We start from the raw sequence: 21,988 nt of genomic DNA, 5'->3' as shown, positions 1-21,988 counted from the left end.
CCGGTTATGCTATAAGATCATGACTAGATTCGGAATACAGGACAAACTTAACAGGCTTGTTATAAAAGCCGGGTAGAGGTCCATGGAAAACTCTCTAACCCCTTTGCTACTACCAAGGGATTCACCAGTGGTCTCAAACTCATATTAAGATGGTGGCCGCAGTGGAAAGCAACAGCTAGTCAACGGGCCCCAGTGGAAAGCAACAGCTAGTCACCACATAGAGAAAATGTTTTTTCATTAAATTTTATGCACTTTGATTTGGTTTGGATTTGAAATAAATCGTATCGGTCATTTCTGTGCCGGCAGCTGAACCGATAAGAACATTTTCTTGTGATTTATTGCTGACTTTCTGACTGGTGTAACGTAATTATATACTCCGCGGACGTGGCCGCGGGCCGCACAAAACAGTTTCGAGGGCCGCATGCGTGCTTAAGACCACTGGATTAAACCAAGGGGATGTAGCTGACCTCCTGAAGAGAGCCTAACAGAACTCTGGAGTAAAGATCTCAGGGACCACTCGAAGACCAACCAGATCCTGGCATACGCTGATAACATAAATCGAATCGCTGGAAAGGATTTTCATTTCAACCCAAAAACAATCATTGACGCACTTCCTATATTGTTCATGTCTTGTAGTGAACCAATGATTTCAATGAATCAATTTCGAAAATTCATCTTAAGCAAACCAAGCGGGGAAATAGAAATTCTCTTAGGTGGGGATACACGATAATCCTTTTTCATTGAAAAATTTACCCTCCATTTTTTTCATTACTAGAACATTGCTGTGGGTATTTCATTTTGGATTTGCACATCTACCTCGTACTTATAAAACATACTCTATTGTCTTGATATCAGTGACCAACTCCTGTAGTAAAAGAGAGACAATTGTATTGCCAGCTGAAAGTAACGTCACAGTTTTGTCTGATCAAAACTGTGAAAGAAAAATTGTTTTATTGTTCACAGACCTATAAAAAATTTTAAAATTTACAACAGTAGATAATTAGGATAAATAAAAAGGATGATACCTACCCTGATAAGGATGATAGTATAAGACCTTCAAGAATGTGTTTCATCTCCATGCAGCAGAAATATGGCCATTATAACAAATGTTATTGCTTTGAATAGATAAAAGCAAAAAGCAATGCTCCAAAGTGGCATCATTTGCATGTTTGTGGCTGTTAACGAGTAATCCTTTTTTGTGACTGACTTAATTTGACACATGCCAATCACGGTTATCGGTAGCAATCTATCGAAACAAATAGAGCGAGTCGGTATCCTCCAAACACAAAGCCGCTATCAATTCGCTGTACTTCTAACCGAACGTCCATCGTCCATCGTACCCTTTAGAAAGAAGTATATTTTATGTTAGAGTAACGGAAGCCTTTACGAAAGCCTGCAAAAGCTTGTTTAACAATATTAAAAACAATCAAGTAAAAGTAATAATGTAAAATAATATACTCATGAACCGAAGAAGTTCTTGTTCTGAGTACTTGTTCGGAAACTTATGCCATAAGAAAAAAATCTTTTTATTCTAAGTGTGAAGTACAATCATACCGACCATGATTTTATGAGTAGTCTTGTCGTTTGCGTTTGCAAAGGGTTAAGTTCAAGTTCAAATTTGGTGTCTGTTTCGGACTGAAGGAGTTGGATATTCTACGTTCCAAATTGAAGCTGCAACCGAAATCAAACTTTGAACACTTGAACACATCAAACTACAACACCAATGAGCTCAATCAGAACCAGTGAATTATCATACCGAGCATTCTGTTTACTTAGGTCGTTGCGTTGAGATTCGGAATTTTAAAAAGATGGCTGTACCTGCCGATTGGGACTTCCCAGTTTTGCTGTTCATGCATCATTACCTTGTTTTGACATCAGGTAAATAATTTCAGGTCGCAAAATAAATTATTTCGGTGTGCAACCCATCATTGAAAGGGTTAGACCATGCCAACTTTTGTGCCTGAAAATGACGTTTTGCGGGGATTATATATTTTCTGGTCCTCTTGAAGAAAACTGCTTCGGAATCGCACCAAATGCTTGTCGGGACTTGTGTTTGGAAGATCGCAGTGCTTTAAGTTGTTTAAAAAAATTCAAAATGGCGATTTTGACTTTACAAAAAAAAGAGTTCAAGGACTCCAAAAAACGGACTTTCTGATGGGACAGAAAGGTGTGGTGTTTCACAAGCTTCTAGAACCTGATGCAAACGTTAATTCCGATCGCTACTAACAACAAATGATCAATTTGAACCATGCATTGATCGAAAACTACCAAAAAGCCGTTCCTGTTTTCTACAATGAAGGCGCCTGGTGGCCCGTGGCAACAACCGCCCCAAAAAGCAAAAATGTTTCAGGATACTACCAAATCCCTTGGATAGGAGCTGCTGTCCCTCCCCGCGTTATTCACCAGACTTGGCTCTTTCCGAACATCATTCTTTTTCATCGATGGGACACGTATTGGCTGAGCAGCTTTTCGTTTTTCTACGAGGAAGTCGAAATTGGATGACTAACTAGTTTACTTAAAAAAAAGAAGAATTCTTTCGCCTGGGAATCCACGATTTAGCAGAGAGATAGGAGAAATGTATAGCTAGCGATGGCACATACTTCGAATAAAATAGAAATTTGCATAAAAATTTTATAAACGTTTTTTGTGTGATAAAAAATCCCGATTTTTGATGCATACACCTAGTATACAGGGCCAATTATCAATTTGAGCCTCTTCCTGATCCATTTTCCGTCTTCCTAAGGGAATTTTGTCAGTTCAGATGCATATTTGAGTACAGGGATTATAAAGCTTCTGTATAACCCACGCTTCGAGGGTCTCGACACGAGATGTGCGTGAAATAGTTTCCTCAGACTGTAGAATGACCTGTTGCCTGCTAGCGCTATAGCGCAAAAAACAGTAATCATGTGGTAAGTAATGCGTAAATATTTGTAGAATCCGTTTATACTGGACTGTTCACCAGAACGAAGTTCATCAGGACGAATTGACAAAATGAATTGTGTATGAATTATCCCCTCTCCTGATACGGACGGACTTGCGCGTCCTGGAAGTCGCCAAGAGATATCCCCACTCCTCGGTATCTTCGGTGAATGAACTTTTGACGAACGACAGTCTCTTCAATCAATCCCTGTTGCTTCACAGTATTGGCTTAATATCCCAGTGCTACGTTGGCCATCAAAACCCATGGTTGTATAAAACGTGTTGATGAATATAGAATTTCATTTTACGAGAGAAACAAAATCAAGGAGTTTAGCGAACCATCTACAGCGCAGTACAGTTATAAGTGGTGTTTCGCTTAGATTCGTGAATTCATACTTGCGATCAAGTAGTGTTATTAACTGATATTTTAGGAGTGTGCTTGCCTTGATGGGCATAGAATAAACGTCCGCAGTTTAGGAAGATGAGTGATTTAGTAGACTGCAGTTTTGCACAGAAGTGGTAGCATAAAAGTGTCACAGTTCCAAGATGCCCAGGGCTGGTGAGCAAACTAGCATAGCTCCCCGGGGCGAGGATTACAGCTATGATCAGTCCAGTCAGCATATGTTGTTACTGGCGAATCGGATAAACAGATCCAGAAGTTTGCTCGATGTGGATAGGGCGTTGTTCGTAAGTGAACCTTCGGCCGCCGTGATGGTGATGACTTCCTACAGTTCTTATGTGCAGTTTCCTTTGAGTACGCAGCAAAGTACCCTCAACGTGACCAGTTTTGCCGCAAGCAATGAGTCCTCCGTTTACTTACACGCCACCGCCCATATTCCGGATGCTACAATCCCATCCGCAATGGATCTCGATCAGCAAACGTTTTTCTACTATGCCGAAGTGTTGAGTGTGATAAATTTTTACTACGTACCGGCACTGGTACTGTTCGGCAGTATCGGAAACATTCTGTCCGTTTTAGTGTTTTTCAAGACGAAACTACGAAAGCTATCATCCTCCTACTATCTCGCAGCCCTAGGTCTAAGTGATACATTTTATTTGATTGGCCAGTTCGTTGCATGGCTAAATTTGGTAGATCTCAAAATCTACATACAGGAAATCTGTTGTCGGTTCTTCACATTCTCGAGCACATTGTGCTGCTTTCTGTCGGTGTGGTTTGTGGTGGCGTTTACCGTAGAACGTTTCATCGCTGTACTTTACCCACTGAAGCGACAAACGATGTGCACTGTGAAACGGGCCAAGATCGTTATCGTCGCGTTGACAATGGGCGGAGTTTTTATCAGCTTACCGATTTTCTTCTTCGCCTCGCCACAGTTCTCGGTTTCGATGAATGATACCATCTGCGACATTGTGCTGGAATATAAAGTAAGTGCCAATTTCAATTTTAAACAAGTGCAACCAGTATGCATGTAGTATAGTAAAGCAACAATTATTATTTCAATAGATTTACTTCGACAAGTACTTTCCGGTTTGCGTTGTTCGATGTAAGAATTGTCCTAACGATTCTATGACTTTGAATCCTGGAATCCTAGCAATGTTGCCAAAATTCTGTTTGTGAAATAACATTGGAATTAACTACAGAAATTCAACTTGATTGCCTTCTGATTCACAAACAATACAAGATAATTTGTTACGGTCGCAGTATTGCATATGCACTAGCCTACATTCATGAACAGTCATTAAATTTGCAAAAAGCCATAATGAGCAGTCCGAAACAAAATGTGGCTATTACGTTTATATTTCGATTCTTCTTAACGTTATATTTCTAACAAAACGCAATACCAGGCAATTATCATGAATGTTGTACAAAGCATTGCACGACTACCGTACTTTTCTGCACTCCAATATACAATGGTACAATGTTTTTAAGTTTTTTTTATCTTCATATTTTTTCTATAAACACCTTCTGATATGAATATAAATGCTTCGCCATTTCTTCTGCAGTACCAAGCCGCAGTCTTCAACTTCTTGGATTTCATTCTAGTTTTTGTAGTGCCGCTCACGATTATTGTTCTTCTGAACACATTTACAGCACTAACGGTATGGAAGTTCGCTAGCATACGACGAACGATGACCATTCCACGAGGGTATGTAAGCTAATGTTGTCCGATATCGACAACTTAAACGCTGCCAATTTTCATATTAATTGTGCTCATGCACAGTTCAATTCATTAGCATTATTTTCGTTCTATTTCAGGTATAGCGGAAATGTGCGTGGTTCGCGAAGACTTGTAAACATGTCTAACAGTCAGTCGTTTGGCAGTGGAAGTGGTACGGTTGCCGTCCAACAGATTCAGCTTCTCAGTAAGTATCCTTAATCAATAAATAATTCTACCACTAATATTAACTAATAAAAATTAATTATATTGACTATTGGATTATTATATGAATATGTGCATTACATTACATTAACCGAAGGACGGGTTTGCTTGACAATATTTCATATTGGAACATTGATAATAAAATTTAAATGTGTTCATGATAGCCTTTTCTATCTTAAAACTAGGTCGGAGTCGAGTAGCTAATTCTCAAATTAAAGTCACGAAAATGCTTCTTATCGTATCAACGGTATTCGTTTGCCTGAATTTGCCGAGTTACGTAATAAGAGTGAAAATTTATTTAGAGGTGAGATTATAGAAGTATGGTTTTACTGTTTTCCTTATATCAATCATTACAACACGCTATTGCAAAAGGTTGCTAGAAATATTGCAATGACGTTCTCTGCATGTGCTTCATATTTGCAGACAGAGCAGACCAACATGAATCTATACCTGGTACAAAACTGTTGTCAGCTCTTTTTCATGACAAATTTCGGAATAAATTTTATATTATACTGCCTTAGTGGACAGAATTTTCGGTAAGTTCCCTGAATTGGTGTAGTAGTAATAAGCGTTGAGAATAAATAGAAACGTGTAGTTGTGAATCAAAAGTAACGTACTTTAATGACTACTTTTACTACTTTACTTTACTTTACTTTACTTTACTACTTTTACTACTGACTACTACTTTAGTGACTTACTCTTTATATCACAGAAAAGCAGTGTTTGGGATGTTTCAAAAACGAAGCCAGAGACAAATAAATCTAGAGCATACCTCAGGAACACAAATAACAGGTAAATTAAGAAAATTGTATAAGGTAAATATACGGTAATATTTTGATTTATTTTGCCTATTATAATTTCATTAGAGTTTTTCTTGCGCTCAAATGGTTCCAAGATGAGAAGAAACACGACTATCTCGGATACTGGAGATGTAGCAACGTGGCGAGATCTCACTGATTATGAAATCACAAATTTCATTAAGTAAATACTGATCATCATGGTTGTAAAATAACACCGAAATATTCCTTGTTAGTTTCTTAAAACATTTTCAGCATGATAGATGAAACTGAATAGTCTTGTGATGTTTACTAATGCAAATAAATATATATATTTATATTTCATATATAATATCAGAATTGTGGTGCTGAGTTAATTCACTGAAAATCCGCAAACAGACTATGATAAAAATTTGTTAATAACGGTAAGTAAAGCATGCCCATAGCATCTTTTAATGCTCCTAACTTCGCTTTATCGCATTCGCAACGACTTACTTTCAATAGCATCGGAATAAGTCTACTTAATGGCATTACAACGCATTACTATCAAGGATGTAGATTGAAAACAAAATACGATACAAAAGGGACATAAGCCACCCTCCAACCTATATGAAATAATGTAAATCGTCTATATTTCTAAACTAAGAAGTGGAGCTAACTTCAGAAAAAAACGATTGAAAACACAGCTTATTTTTGATGCTTTGCAAATATTTTCATCATTGGTTTGGCATTGGCAGTATGAATCAACAAAATTGAAAAGAAGTGAATGCTCTTTCATCTATCTTCAGTGTTTCGTGTGTTAATTATGTTAGTGATATGCGTATTGCATATGACCGTTCCTATCTATGAAACAAACAAATAATTAGGTTATTAGGATGCCATAAAGTTAATTGCTTAAACATACAAAATAAAATCAGTTTTCCCAGGCTTCATTCAAAGAAAACTCCTTCATGTATATTGTTTAACTAGGAAGGTGCGATAAGCCTAGAACCACTTCCCATCCCAAAACACACACATTCGTATTCAGTCATGAATCATGTTTATTAGATTTGCAAATCGTTTTGGCCGATAACATGAACCTGAAACAAGATATCGTTTAATCTGAAACTTGAGTCATCGTCGTCGGCATAAAGAAGTTTGACTACGGTTAGGAAATGTCTTTCGAAATTCAGTATGTGAATGTGAAAACGGACACCAGAAACGAAAGATGTTCCAATTAGCTTCATTTTAGAATCATTGAACACCTGCTGGAGGGCTATGGTAGATATTCCAGAATGTTTATGGTGATTGAAATGGATTACTCTGCACGAAAGCGACGGAAGTGACTGTATCAACTCGAATGCAAAAGCCGTTCCAACAGATATGATTATAATAAAAATGGTAATAAAAAAATTACATGAGTAAGAATAAGAAGATAGATAATATAATACATTGTGGGCTAAATTTATTACATCATGTTGTTTTTAAAAATATGCCGACATTATTTAATTACAAATTTTAAGTTCTCCAATTCGTAGTTCGTAGCGAAGCAACCTTTCTAATAAAAAATAAAAAATACGATCTATCGCGTTTTTGGTGAGTCTAATATTTTTGTAGAACAGTTGTATTATCGAAACGTCTATGTGAACGTCTAGCTGCCGTAACGTGAGACAAACATCAATGGTTCTGGTTTCAGCAATCAAATAACACTGAACCGAATTTTTGTTAGTTTCAGATCCTTCTTGCCTTACATAAATGAATGTCTTTTCTATTGGTCACGCATGTGCACCTTGTGAGCTTCTGTATTCGGATGAACTTCTTAAAGTCGAAAAAATATAGCAATCATGTAATGCGCATTGCAATGCGCACAGGAAAAAGATCTCCTCGTTGAGTACGGAACTCTTCGTTTCGTCTGTCTGGTTTCGTCTGTCCGAACGAGGATGACCAAGGCCAACGAGCGAGAATCCATTGACCATTTAACATGTAGCGATGGGACCGTCAGCTTCAGTTGTTGCTCGGTTGGCCACGAATTTGGCAGCAAACAAAGTAGAAAGAGGCTCAAATGAGCATGTGACTACGGTCGGTCGGTCGTGTTCGAGGTAGCAATAGTGTGAAAGCAAAAGCGACAGTACGCTCCAAAAATGCGTTAAGAAGGGCCTATCTGGCCGACAGTCTTCCGTGCGCAGCTTCTGCTATCTCCTCGATGATCGGATGGAACGCCGTCGTGCTTCAAAAATATTTTGGCTGTGTCGTGCACCAAGAATTGTGGGCAGACTAGAATATCTTGTCTACGTACAACACAACACAATGACCGCCGGTAGCATCATCATGAATCTGACCGAGACGGAGGCAGTTATGGAGTTAGTTGGGAATTTTCTTAATTTCTACTACACTCCTTTGTTGGTGGTTGTTGGAAGCATAGGAAACATTCTGTCGGTACTTGTGTTTTTTGGCACCAAACTGAAAAAGCTTTCCTCTTCCTACTACCTGGCGGCTCTAGGAGTCAGTGACACTTGTTATCTAGTGGGATTGTTCGTAACTTGGTTAAATTTCTTCCAAGTCCACATCTATACGAGAGAACCGTTCTGCCAGTTGTTCACTTACACGAGCGGTGTTAGCAGCTTCCTTTCCGTGTGGTACGTGGTTGCCTTCACTTTCGAGCGTTTTATCGTCGTGCGCTATCCGCTAAAAAGGCAAAGTTGGTGCACCGTTAGGCGTGCAAAGACAATTATTGCTTGCCTAACAATGGTCGGAAGTGTGCATAGTATACCATACTTTTTTTATGCCGGAACCCAGTTTTCGGATCGCAACAACGACACCATATGCGACATGCGAAAGGAATACACGGTAGGTAGCAGAAGTTTTGGGAGAGAGGCTCTATCTTAAACCAGTTGTGATAACTGTAAAAGGATTAGGATTCACAAATCCAAACTTCTAACCGTCGGTCAACAGACTGCGTGAATTCGCTTAGCATCTTTACTAGAGTAAAAGTGTCGTTGACAACTCAATTAAAATAGATACCGTGTTGAATTATTCTGTACCGGTACAATAATTTCAGTTTCAAGGGTACAGAATAATTGAAAACTCTGTATGCACATTTTGAAAATAAAGCAGTACATGTTTGCCGTCTTTTTCGAGTTTTAAGCGAATATTGTTTTCTTTTGTTTATTTTGTATCTGTTTGTTTTACCTTTACACGTTTGCTTTTGCGTTGCACTCAAAATAAATTCTTCAAACATGTAAACTGCTGGGAAATTATACACCCCATACATTTAATTTTAATTATACACCTATTATACATACATTTTATTGTACACTTGCTAGATGTACCATGTTTGTCCAGCGCAGCCAATAACTGCAACAACAATGTACCACGAACCGTGCTACCAAATTCTGATTGTTTTTGGGAACTCACTATTTAAATCTAAATACAGCATATCATATCATCATCGACAGAAGTTTTTGCATTTTACGCACCATACCACAATCATTATTTACAGTACCTTTCTAACATTAATGCGCATGAAAATGCGGCAATGGCTAATGTATCTAAAAATGTCTTGTTTCTTGCTTTCTGGCGGTGGCACAATGATTTAAAATGATCAAAATAACATTAGTATTATTGTTGTTTGTATTTTCTACACCAGAACACGCTCGTACCATTTGTTATGCTAATTTGCCGCTTGAATTTGCACAGCTGTAGAATGTTTTTGTTGCCATCAAAGAACGCACACATCATGATATAAAACATAACTGGGGGTAACTTCTTAACCAAATAGTAACTTCTTCTTTCATTTATGATAAGTTTACCTCGTTAACGATACAAATCTAGCCAATAAAGTTGGTTCGGTGAAGCGTTTATCGTGTTATAAGCTTAGTCCGTTGCTGTAAGAATAAGAAGAAAACAAATAATCATGTGGACCATCATTCCAATTACGAATATTTCAAAATTGACTAAATGCGAGTAATCCCTTAAATTTCAGATACAATATGAAACAAAAGTAGCACCAAAGGCAAATCAGTACACATCAGTTGGTGTTCAGTTGGTTGGGGTTTATTGGTTCAACTTTATTTTAACATTATCTTAGGTTTAATTGCATTCTCACTTTCCAACGCTCTTTGTTTATATTTCACAGTCTCAAATGGAGATTTTCAATTATATTGACACCGTAATAGTATTTGTAGTTCCGTTCACGATAATCGTTGTCTTGAATTCGGTTACCAGCTTCACAGTATGGCGGTTTGCGAGACTGCGACGAAACATGACACTTTCGAGAAGGTAAAGGTGTTTCAATTACTAGCCTGATACTTGTTTTAATGCCAAGCTCTTTATTAAACGATTTCATACGATTTTGCAGAAAACCATCTAATTTGGAGATTCGACGGCAATCTAGCTTCCAGTATTTCTCGTCGCACCCAAATGGGAACAATAACATACTGCGGCGGTCTAGCATGAGTAAATAATGCCTTTTTTTTATTTATTTGCTTCTAATTTTTAATACCATTCTGAAACATGTCCAGTTTTTTTAAATATCAATTGTTTGACATTTTCTTCTAATGCAGGAGAGAATCGAATGCTATACTCTCAGATGAAAGTTACCAAAATGTTACTCATTGTGTCATCGGTTTTCGTTTGCCTAAATTTGCCAAGCTACGTCATGCGTGTCCGCGCATTTGTCGAGGTTTGTGAATTTAGTATGCTGATAATAGTAGGAAAAAGCTATTCAAAAGCACAACACTTGCGTTAAAGTGGACGTAACAAAATATTCATATTCATATTTTTCGCACACCCTTCTAGACTGGCCATTCATATCTTTCGATATTGGTGCAATATTATTGCTACTTGTTTTTTATAACCAACTTTGGAATCAACTTCATCTTATATTGCATTAGTGGACAAAATTTCCGGTATGCATTCTCTTGAAATATCCATACGATGTTCAAAGTGACAGGTTTCTTTTTATCATTTTTATAGAAAAGCTGTGATAGAAATGTTTCGTCGTCATCACCAAAGAACAGTAAATCAGGAACCAATAAGTGGCTGCGCTACGAATTCAGGTATAATGCAGCATCGTGTACTAGTTTCTTTTAATGTTGTCTGTGGTTAGGACATTCTGTTGTCTAATTTTTGCATGGTTTATCGTGGTTTACCCAGAAATGGGTTTATTACTAACACATTGTATTAGGTCATGTAAAATTCTCTGCGGTTAAGTTAAGTAAATATTGGCCGTTATGACCTATGACCTTTTGCCATTTAACGGGTAACTTTATAATTCCATCGCTGTAGTACTTGAATAGTTCAACGCTGAAAAGCTCAGCAAAGTTGTAATTAGTAGTAATAAGGCTGGGGGAGGTGCGGGTGATACGGTGAATGCGTCAAAACTTGATCCAATCCTAACAAAACTTCCCAACCAAGCTATTTATTACGAGCCGTCTCACAGTTGTTTGGTGCGGGTTTATAATGATCGAATACAACTTTTCATCTGTTTTAAAATTCTGCTGACTTCTTCTTGATTACTTTGTCTAAACGGTCCAGTTGCACACAGAACAGAACCGACTTCACCGTTTCGCGAGAGTATAACCGTTCATGATGGATTCACTTCCAATCCACCAAACTCGCAACATAACCATATTTAACGTTGATCCAATCTTTCCAGTTTGAAGCCGTTTGTAGAAAGTTTTCCCTTACCTGGCTTTACCAGGATCACTTGCGTTTAATTTTCTCATATTGAATCCATTTCGCACTGTCCTTAACTACCATAGCCGCTTTAAAGATGGTTCTATTTCGCTGCGTTCCACTGATTGTATCAATTTCACTAATTCGGTCAAACTTCGTTACATTGATGTGGCAACCGAAAACCGAAAAGACTGCTCTTTTTTGGAGATTTCAAACTGTCATATGGTTGATGTTTAATGCCTCAGCTATCTGATGAACCTGCTCCACCAGCTTTTTTAGCTTTTTCAGTGACTGGCCTCGCTATGGAATTGAAATTTCCGGAACGGAATCAAGCAAAGCACTCCTGAGCCCGTCATTCACTAACAGTACTCTTACCATAAATTTCATATATTTGTCGGCAGATTCGGTAGCGTGTTTGGCTTCCTTAAAAAGTAAAGGAGTATTTGCGTAGATACTTCTACACGAACGATTAATGACACATACGTGCTTACTAAAAATGTATCCAAAAACTTCAGCTTACAAACAAATGTCTGTTCGGCAACAATCAGACTAGTGTTGCTCATTTATCGGACATCAATGTAAGGGAGCGACTAAAACCGCAGACTTTTTACTTGGCACAATGTTTAGTTTAATTATTGAAGGTTTTCAGTTTTGTAATCTTCTTGAGGATTTGGTATAGATTGCTTCTAATATTCTTGACAGAGAGTTTATAGTTGTATAATCGTGACACTAATTGTAAAAGCAAATTACAAATTTCTTAAACATGTGCAAATAATCAACCGTATTTACTTTTGTATAAAGATTAGATGCAGCCATAGTGAAAAAACCCATGTGTATAGTGAAGCAAAATAATCCAAATACAATGCTCTTTAAAATTATTCGAGCAGGGGCAGTATCTAACACGAATCCGATAGGATTTGTATGATCTTATAAATCTTATAAAAACTAGAAAAGCGGTTAAATGATCGAGTTCCCACTTTTATGCCACATTGAGGCATGTTCCTTAGAAAGACCTAATATGTAACAAAATAAAATAACATTGAAAAAAAAGCAATATTGCAAGGCAACATGGTTTAATGATATAAAGAATTCATCGTCCCAATTCTGAGAATTATGTACGCCAGCTCAACCATAACGAAAAAGTGATATGATGAATGGCACCGGGGAAGGTGGATAAGAGAAAGCTGCCTATCGTACGCAGAAAAAACTAATTTTATTTCTACATTCATTCAATATTTTTTTGAATTGTACATGCTGGATTTTCTCCCTTCCTGCCCTTGCAGTCCGTGCCGCTGAATCATCAAGCATAAACATTGTTTGCTTATAAACAGTTTCATTTGGGCCAATTTTTGCAAAGCTCTGCTCAAAATACTTTTGAAATCATTTATCGCTGTTGCTGCCCATGTTTTTGTAACTATTCCAAAATAATAATGCTTTAATTTTGTTTACAGAACTTATGCGAGCCTATGGTAACATAGCGACGTGCAAGCACCCCTCTATCCACGACAACCACTACCACCACAAATCGTACAAATGATATTTTCCCATGGAAGGAGATTGCTAATCCACATGCCTTAGATTTTACCTGAGTCTAGGGATGTAGAAATCATATAGTACCACAAGAATTGATTGACCATCAGCTCTTGCTTTGCTATTATCGAAAGTCGACAGATTCTCAGAGAAACCTTGCATATTTTTATCCCAGTTTTCTACGCCATTGGAATGATAGTTCCATATGAAAAAACCTTTTAGAATAAGCAACGAAAATGTATTCTTGGATATTGGTTCCGATTAAAATTCAGCCAAACTATATGCCAAAATTAAGCGATTTTTATTCTCCCAACACGCAAAACTTTTCTTCGACCTCATAACTTATCACAAATTAGATGATAGAGTCAAGGTCAATACCTTTCGGTAAATCACATTTGTCTTACATTATTAGGCGCGAGAAATAACTCCTCACATACCTTTACTACAGTGGTAGAGATTCGTTTGGCCGAACAAAAAATTCTGGGAAAAAAAGCAGTATTGTATCCAAACGAACTTGTTTATTCGTGTTATCGCACTGCATTCGTGTTGGTGCATGGGTTACTAATAAACCTGTGTGATATGATTCAAGTATGTTAGTATTTGTGAGCTCTGTGAGGCAAAACGTGAGCAAACGTCAAAATTTTGCTGTTGTAAGCTAGATATTCGTTTGGCCGAAGTGGAAGCAAAATCGAGTTTGTCGTATCGTTTTCGTTCGAAAGTGATTATTTGTTTGGCAGTGTGAAAGTACAACTAAGTAAGATTATTTTAAGCATCAGAGATGAATATTTTGCTAACACCCTTGTTTTGAAAACTATTTTCTAAAGAAATGACCAGAGCTAAGCGACTCACGGAGGAAGAACGCAGATTGATCACAAACTTCAAAAGCCAAGGCTTCTCCAATAATTCAATTGCCATAAATATAGGAAGATCTGAGAAAGTCATACGAAATTACCTTAAAAAAGGGTCAAATTACGGAATAAAAGCTCCCACAAAGGGAAACACTAAAATTTCCCTACGCTTGAAAGGGCAAATAAGGCATGAAGCAGCCACTAACAACTTATCATGTAGGGAAATTAAAGAAAAACTTGATGTCCCAGTAACAATTAGGCATATTGCACAGATCCTTAATGACTCTACGAACATCAGATGGAAAAAACTGAAAGGAAAACCTAAGCTTAATTCGACCCATAAGGAGAACCGCCTAAAATTTGCCAGAAAGTACATGAAATGGGAGAAAGAATGGCAAAATGTGATATTTTCGGACGAAAAAAAGTTTAATCTAGATGGCCCAGACTGCTATAGCTGTTATTGGCATGACATAAACAAAAAAAACATCGTGCGATCCAAGCGAAATTTTGGAGGTGGAAGTTTGATGGTGTGGGCAGCATTCTCATACCATTCGAAGCTTCCTATTTGTTTTATCTCAACCCGAATGAACTCGGAAATGTACCAAGACCTACTGGAAGACGTTTTAATTCCCTACCTTGAAATTGATGGCCATGAGGACTTCATATACCAGCAAGACAATGCATCGATCCGCATTTCCAAGCAATCGAAGGCTTGGTTTCAAGATAAAAACATTCCGTTACTCGAATGGCCGGCCTGCAGTCCAGATTGTAATCCCATGGAGAACCTTTGGGCGATATTAGCTAGACGGGTTTATGCAAATGGACGTCAATTTAACGACATTGCTACTTTACGAGCAAGTATTCAAGAGTGTTGGACCAATATTGACATACAAACTCTACAAAAATTGTGTGAGTCAATGCCAAACCGCATTTTTGAAGTAATTAAAAGCAGAGGTAGTCATACCAGATACTAACTTTTGACTAGCATCGTAAAACTTCTCTGTAAAAACTATTTTTGAAGAGTTCGGCCAAACGAATTTCTAGGCCAAAATAGTCGTTTTCCTTAATATTTACCAGAATTGATTTTTGTTTTTTGATTTCGTTGTGAATTATGATAAAGAGTAATGAAATACAACACTAGATTTTTTAAAAATGACCAAACATCTTTAACTATTGAATAAAATGGAAAAAACTTACTTCGGCCAAACGAATCTCTACCACTGTATTGGTGTAGTATTGAAACTAAGAAACAAAATGGATCGCATGTTGTTTCTCATCACATGTACGTTCGAATGTACGTGCTTACTTAACTAGAAGCGCTCATTGTGTGAGCATTTACTCAATAAACGACATTATTTTTTTATACATTTGTTATAACTATTTTCCACATTGTTACAAGAACCATAAGTATGCCATAATTATTTCTTACAGACAGCAAACTACCTACTAGAACGAAATGACGTGAAATTAATGTACTTCCTACAAATATTTATACATATTTTTGAATAATATTTGAATAATATTCATAAATACATTATTTCATTCTTCGATTATCAATATTGATTAACTTTGTTCAACTTTTTTTGGACAATTAAACTAGTTGTTTAGATACTGACTTAAGTTTAGAAAACTGAATATTACTTTTACGAACATTTATTAACCATTAAGGATATGCAAAAATCAAACAATAAACAGAATTTCGAAAGAACGGCTATTATTTAGCATAGTATAATTTACCAATAACATGTTTCAGTATATAGTACACAGTCTCGTAGCTCCTCATTGGGGGGGTATTTGACTCAAGATTGCTTTGGTGGGGGCTCAACAGATATTTTATAACTCAAAAAAGGAGCAACAAAGGTAAAAAGGTTGGGAAGCATAGGTGTGTTGCTGTTGTTATTATCGCTTGGGGGTCTTTGAGCAAAGAGCTTCTTTCATCTTTTCGTGGAAGTCTAGATGTATGCGGAAGGGAAGCCGAGAAGCCTACATCCCAGAAGATAGAACGAACATCAAGCTGGGCAAGAACAGTTTCTCTGAACAGTCTGAGCCGTGGGAATCTGTGGTATGAAAAATTGATTGTACTGATACTTCGATATACTCGCTCTAACACCGTAATAATTTAGCCAATCAGAGAGCAAAATTTTGAACACATTAGGACGATAACGTCGCATAACCCAATTTCAACCAAATCAAGACGTAAGGCTTTTGTGACGTCCTGATGAGCCAATTAAGTCATTTCCGGCGTTTTTAAATCGGAGTTTCCCTGGCGTATGTTTATATCATGTTTTGGTAGTTGTTACTTAAAAAAACAAATTGCCATCTCATTCGAATTAATTTTATTTAATGAAATTCTCTGGGGAAATTTACAAAATAAATACTCGAAATTACTTAGTTTGTTGCACAAAAGATGCTGACGTTTCCAATGCCAAATGGAGATGTTGGAGATGTTGGAACAAAATACGTTCCGCGAGAACTGTAAGATGGAACAAATTTCATTACAACTAATCATACTAATTTTTTTTTTATAATTTAATTTTTTATTGATTGTATAGTACTTTAACTCACCCACGATCAGCAGCTTCACCCATCTTTATGGAATAATCTGTACGAGGGAAATTCTCTTTCTTAACGGGTTGGCAACCGCTATATTGATCCACAGATTCCCGTTGTTCACACCTGATAGCTATGAAGCTATTTGGTAGTAATATTGATTCAGCAAAATATCCCGTAGAGCGGTAGTGACTACAAGCATCTGGATTTTTTTTAATAGAATGTCAAACTTTCCCGACGCTAATGCAAAGTGTGGTATGATATCTTACGCAGTGTTAACACATCCAGAGTTTCGCATCCAGGCTGTGAAGGCACTCCATGATTTGGATAGAAATCAACATGTCCTCTGGGAACTAGTTCACCCAGAACCAATCCGTCCGTATGAATTACATCTACAAACTTCGCCGCATTCGGACCAACAGCATCTCGCGCATTGTGCGAGAAAAGTGGCCCTGCCGGATCGAGCGCCGTGATTCGTGCCAGTCGGCCACTGAAATAATTCCCGACATTTCCAGCCACATGTGCTCCCAGACTGTGTCCAATGATGTGAACCTGGCTGTAATCGATGCCCAAAAGGTACATTAATCTGGATAAAATACTGGCGATACGATATGCAACAGGCACTACTAATTTCCGTGCTACAGGGTACAGCAGAGCCGAGGCATTGGCCCAGTCCGCGACCAACAAGTTATGCTCGTCTCGTAGCAAGTAAGCAGTTCTGATTGGCGCTGTTGCAATATGGTCACGATTTGCCGTCCATCCATGAATTAGCACCTTGAGTTGGAGTTGCTTGCGTGGATTGATGTTTGAAAGCTGTTGGATGTCTTCTAAATTGACCTCCTGCACAGAACATCTGCAAAAATGATATTCAAACATTACTATCACGTTTCAGTGTAGACATCGAAGATAGAACGTTCCACGGTGTGTAGTGGTACAATTTTATTTCATCCAATTCTTTATGGTATTCATGTAGCAATGATGTTCCATAAATTTTCCCAAAAAGTGTGAGATAATACGTTAAAGCACAGACGCAGTTCATCTTGTTTGCCTAGTCGCAGTAAAACTACAAATGAAACGAAGACGAGCTCTCCAGTTTTATACACTATGCAACCCACTGAATCAACCGATAACTATGAACTGTCTTCTGATTGCGTGACAGTAAACGCTAGTATTTGCAATGATTATAAGATCGTCATTATGAGAATTTTTGTAATGATCCTCAAGCAGTTTTGAACTAAATGGGAAATTAAAATGAGGAGAGGGTTGTTATTTACAATGCGAAATGCTTGCTCTCGCGTTAAGAAATCATGCATTTTTCTACTCTACCATTTTGTACGGTATAAAAATTGCTGCAGCTGACGGAAATGGCTGACAGTTAAGGCAAACAGGTGATGTGGCTGTTGAAACCGATCTTGAAGTTCAAATTTACTCATTTATTTGTGTCCCTCTTTATAGATTATGTTGTTTGGCTTATTCTACCCCATGCCTCTCATTATTTGTTTTGTTTGTTTATGTTATAATATTAATCAATGCATGCCTTTTGGGTAGTTTTTACATTTACATTCCATTTTACTGGGCTTATTTAACATTTTACATTACTGGGCTTTCCAACTACCTTTTAATAATACCAATAAGGACGTTTTCTTATTTGTTATTCAGCCAACAAGACTTTTTCGACTCATTCATTAATAAATGCATTCTATTAAATGGGTCATTATTAATCGGTTCACGCCGTTCCAACGGCATAATCAGCTATACATACTTATTTGAAAACATGTTGTTCAAACATGAACCATATGTGGTACAGTTTACGTGTGTCTTGAACACTCTTAACATTATAAAAAAATGATAGCATTTGGAATCCACAAATTGGCAACACGAGCAAATGTTAGAACCCACACGTTTAGTTCTCAAAGCGTCTTTGCATCGGAATGAAGTATAAAAAGATATCGTTCGCACTGGTGACTATCGGCTTCATTTGTAGTTATTTATGCGAGGGATCATTATCGATCTTGAGCGAACCACGTCAAAGCTGTGCTGGTTATGACGGAATTGCTAACGCGATTGCTGCTTTAACGGAAAGTGTTTCAGGACAGACACAAAACCCACTGGATCCCCTGCTTGTTTTGCAATCAAAACTTACCAATCTGTTAAAATCTGTCAGAATTTATAACTCGTGTGAAGATGTCACAGGTCCTCCTGGGTTGTATAGAATTCGAGACGGAATCTTGCCCCGGTATTTCTTTTGCGATACGCAATTGCAGGGTGGAAGATGGACCTTAATACAGCGTCGAACAGATGGAAAACTCAACTTTACTAGAAGCTTCACTGAATACACTGACGGCTTTGGGCATCCAAACAACGAGTTTTGGATTGGACTTACGCGTATCAATGGCAGAACTTCAAAATCCCAACATGAGTTGATGATTTACATGGAAGCTTTCGACGGCACCAAAGCGACAGTTCGATACACCGACTTTAAAATTGGCAATTTTAGCGACAACTTTCGTCTGACATCGCTTGGAAATTACAATGGAACCATTACGCCTAATTCATTCACAACATCCCTTAACAAACCGTTTTCCACGTTCGACAAAGACCAAGATGCATCGAATACAACTAACTGTGCGAGAGTTTGGGGTGGTGGTTGGTGGTTTAACAATTGTGGCGACAGGTATAAAGCGCATACTAACTTTATAAAAATCACTCTTTTTAAAGTAGTAATACTTGTCTTCTTTTTCTTGGTTACTTATTTTCAGCAACTTGAATGGATTCTACCGTGGATCCACTCCCACAACAACCCCAAAAACAGCTATGACGTGGTCCGCCTTCAAAGGAAATTCGCAACCTCTCAAGACTTCTATTATGATGATACGTAAATTCATTCCATAATGCTATCAGTAAAGAAATATGAAGGAATTAAGTTCGCGCATACAAAATAAAGATATATTTCGAATCATACAACTTTCGTTTTTATTGTCTTTAGTTACAGAAATGTTGAATTTGTTGTTTTTTGTATTGTTTTATTCACAATAAGAAATTGGTACGATTGGTGATATGGGGGTTGGTGCAGGCCAACATCGCCGCTGGTAAAAACACACCGTTACAGAAAGCAACAGACATTATCATTGGCTCTGGTGCATGCCAACATCGCTCGGCAGTTGTAGCCGAATAAGAAGAAGGAGAATTGGAATCAAGCGAATATTGTGAAAATCGATTAGTACAGGTTTTCGTCAATAAGAACCAAGACTTCACTGAGAAAATTATTATGAAGCTACCTTTATATTTTACTATCCCTTTTAGTTTCATTCACGGGATTCGACGTATCATCATTTTAGTTGCTTTTAGAGAATAGTCTTGTCCGGTAAACTGAAGCCATGTTATTCCTTTTCCATACAGTGTTGTATTACCATTCAAGTACTGTCCATTAAGATTACTGCAAAATGATGACAAAATCGAATATTTCATTTGCACAAAGTTAAATATAAACTTGTCTGCATGTAACATACCTGTCTTGGCAAGCAGAATACCACCACGCACCTGTATATACTTCAGCACAATTTAGTGTATAAAGATCATTATCCCTATCGGTTGTAGTAAAGTACATGTTTTGACACCGTCTCATGCCATCACCAGCTGTTCCATTGTATGGTCCTAAAACGTTCAATCGATATAGCTCGGTTTCGTCACCAATCTGGAACGTCTTGTAGTTCGCGAAAACTGTTCGTCCATTAAAGTCTTCCAAGATGATGGTCAGCTCGTGTGGCATTAAGTTTGTTATTCGGTACAAATTATCCAAACCCCACCAAAACTCGCCGGATGCTAGTTCTCCAAAGCCAACTTTGTATGAATTCCAAGGACGTTGGAACACGGTCTGATTGTTGAATCTTTTTTGGAACACCAACCAGCCTCCGCCATTATATGTCATATCACAGTATGCAATTATTGCATCCCTGAACTCTCCCTCGAGTAAGTATAGTCCCGAGGGTGACCCAACCGGGACATCAGCACATGTTTTGTAACCTTTCCCATACGATTCCTTGATCGCCACCGACAGTTCATTTATTAAGGAAACGAGTTCAGCTGGTTGAGTAAAGTTGCTTGGTGTCCCAGAATTTTCTAGTGCTGCCTCGAGTAGATCTAGATTTGATAAAGCCGGTTCCGCATCGAAACACAACGATTCAGGAAAATCACAGTGTTGGGTTTGTACTGCATTAAGCAAAATTAACAAAAGCAATGTTCTCTCCAGCCACATGATTGATTGAAAGACGGTATTGTACTGGTATGAAGCTACTGCAAAACTGTCGAAAAACGATTGAAAGAAATATATTTAATCAGCTGATCAGCTAATGGAAAACATTGTAAACCAATATTTGAAATGTATCGTAATACATACATAGTGCAATTTTAATTTAGGTAAAGTCAATATTTACAAGTTTCATAAATAACCAGGACAAAATAGACCAAGCAAATGGTTGGTGCTACATTTTCTAAGGCATTAGTATTTTCTACTTATTTCTTCTATTTCTATTTCCTAGTTACCTGTTCTTTTTCAACTAAAACAAAAAAAATCGAACAGCTTCAAGAAACAGGTTTGTGTAGATTTTTGTAGTAGTTCAAGTGTCTGAGATGAGATCTCTCATGATCCATTCGGGTGTTTAAAATATTCGATGTACAATTTGATCGATGAATTAATTAATGTTCAATGAATAACTTTGGATGCAATTGAAATATGTAAGACTAGGTGAGTTGTTCGGTGTCTCTCGAGTTCATTGTATCATGAGAATTGGGAGAATTTTGTTACTCATTTTAATGAGTGAAAATAACAATTTGAAATGTTATTTTCCGGTAACAAAAATATACACTTTTAACGTTAAATATACGTTAAATATGAATTTTGTGATGAATGATTTAGATTCAGCATCCGGAGAGCATCTGGTCTTAAATGTGATTACAACCATGTGTAGTCCTTATTGTATTTGTGTCCTATTGTGTCCTATTTGTACGTACTACAAAAATTATATTCAATAAAAATCCCAACATTGTAGGTGTACTAGCACTAAACTAGCTGGATAGTTGCTACATAACTAATTTCTGTTTATAGCTAGTAGAATGAAGGAGTTTGACGAATTTGTAGAATTGCGGAGTGGCCAACCATCTAACACATAAAAAGAAAAAAAGAATCAGCCAAGAAAAATGTATATTAGCAGAACGTAGTTTCGATCTACGGACCTCTGGGTTATGGGCCCAGCACGCTTCCACTGCGCCACTCTGCTCTTTGGACTATGGTGTATTTATAGTGTACAAGAACCGTTAGTGCCATATATAACCGAAATTGCATGCAACATTTTCAGTCAGAAGACTTTCCTGT

General features: G+C 37.5%; 4 protein-coding genes and 1 non-coding gene across 5 annotated transcripts; 2 read left to right on the top strand and 3 right to left on the bottom strand.

Moving 5' to 3' along the window:
- Window positions 1-3,465: 3,465 nt before the first annotated feature.
- On the top strand, window positions 3,466-6,250 carry LOC128278900 (growth hormone secretagogue receptor type 1-like). Its single transcript, XM_053017626.1, has 7 exons — window positions 3,466-4,302; window positions 4,882-5,024; window positions 5,135-5,241; window positions 5,444-5,562; window positions 5,682-5,794; window positions 5,971-6,050; window positions 6,125-6,250. The coding sequence occupies exons 1-7, from the start codon at window positions 3,466-3,468 to the stop codon at window positions 6,241-6,243; spliced, it is 1,518 nt and encodes a 505-aa protein (XP_052873586.1). The 3' UTR covers window positions 6,244-6,250.
- A 2,091-nt stretch (window positions 6,251-8,341) lies between these two features.
- Window positions 8,342-13,226, top strand: LOC128278252 (neuropeptides capa receptor-like). Its single transcript, XM_053016935.1, has 7 exons — window positions 8,342-8,860; window positions 10,149-10,291; window positions 10,371-10,468; window positions 10,576-10,694; window positions 10,811-10,920; window positions 10,988-11,070; window positions 13,141-13,226. Exons 1-7 carry the CDS (start codon window positions 8,342-8,344, stop codon window positions 13,224-13,226), a joined length of 1,158 nt encoding a protein of 385 aa, XP_052872895.1.
- A 3,199-nt stretch (window positions 13,227-16,425) lies between these two features.
- On the bottom strand, window positions 16,426-19,159 carry LOC128278899 (pancreatic lipase-related protein 2-like). Its single transcript, XM_053017625.1, has 7 exons — window positions 19,149-19,159; window positions 19,001-19,017; window positions 18,738-18,755; window positions 17,538-17,610; window positions 16,887-17,470; window positions 16,633-16,819; window positions 16,426-16,540 (listed from the first exon to the last, which is right to left on the bottom strand). Exons 1-7 carry the CDS (start codon window positions 19,157-19,159, stop codon window positions 16,456-16,458), a joined length of 975 nt encoding a protein of 324 aa, XP_052873585.1. The 3' UTR covers window positions 16,426-16,455.
- Window positions 19,160-19,926: 767 nt separating this feature from the next.
- LOC128268539 (microfibril-associated glycoprotein 4-like) lies at window positions 19,927-20,872 on the bottom strand. Its single transcript, XM_053005662.1, has 2 exons — window positions 20,127-20,872; window positions 19,927-20,053 (listed from the first exon to the last, which is right to left on the bottom strand). Exons 1-2 carry the CDS (start codon window positions 20,870-20,872, stop codon window positions 19,927-19,929), a joined length of 873 nt encoding a protein of 290 aa, XP_052861622.1.
- Window positions 20,873-21,821: 949 nt separating this feature from the next.
- Window positions 21,822-21,893, bottom strand: Trnam-cau (transfer RNA methionine (anticodon CAU)). Its single transcript has one exon. It is a non-coding gene; the product is annotated as a tRNA-Met (tRNA).
- Between the last annotated feature and the right edge of the window lie 95 nt (window positions 21,894-21,988).

Source organism: Anopheles cruzii, chromosome 2 (genome assembly GCF_943734635.1).
Source record: "Anopheles cruzii chromosome 2, idAnoCruzAS_RS32_06, whole genome shotgun sequence".
NCBI classification, from domain to species: domain Eukaryota; kingdom Metazoa; phylum Arthropoda; class Insecta; order Diptera; family Culicidae; genus Anopheles; species Anopheles cruzii.
Note: the sequence above shows the minus strand (reverse complement) of the source record. Positions and strands in the feature narration are given on the sequence as shown.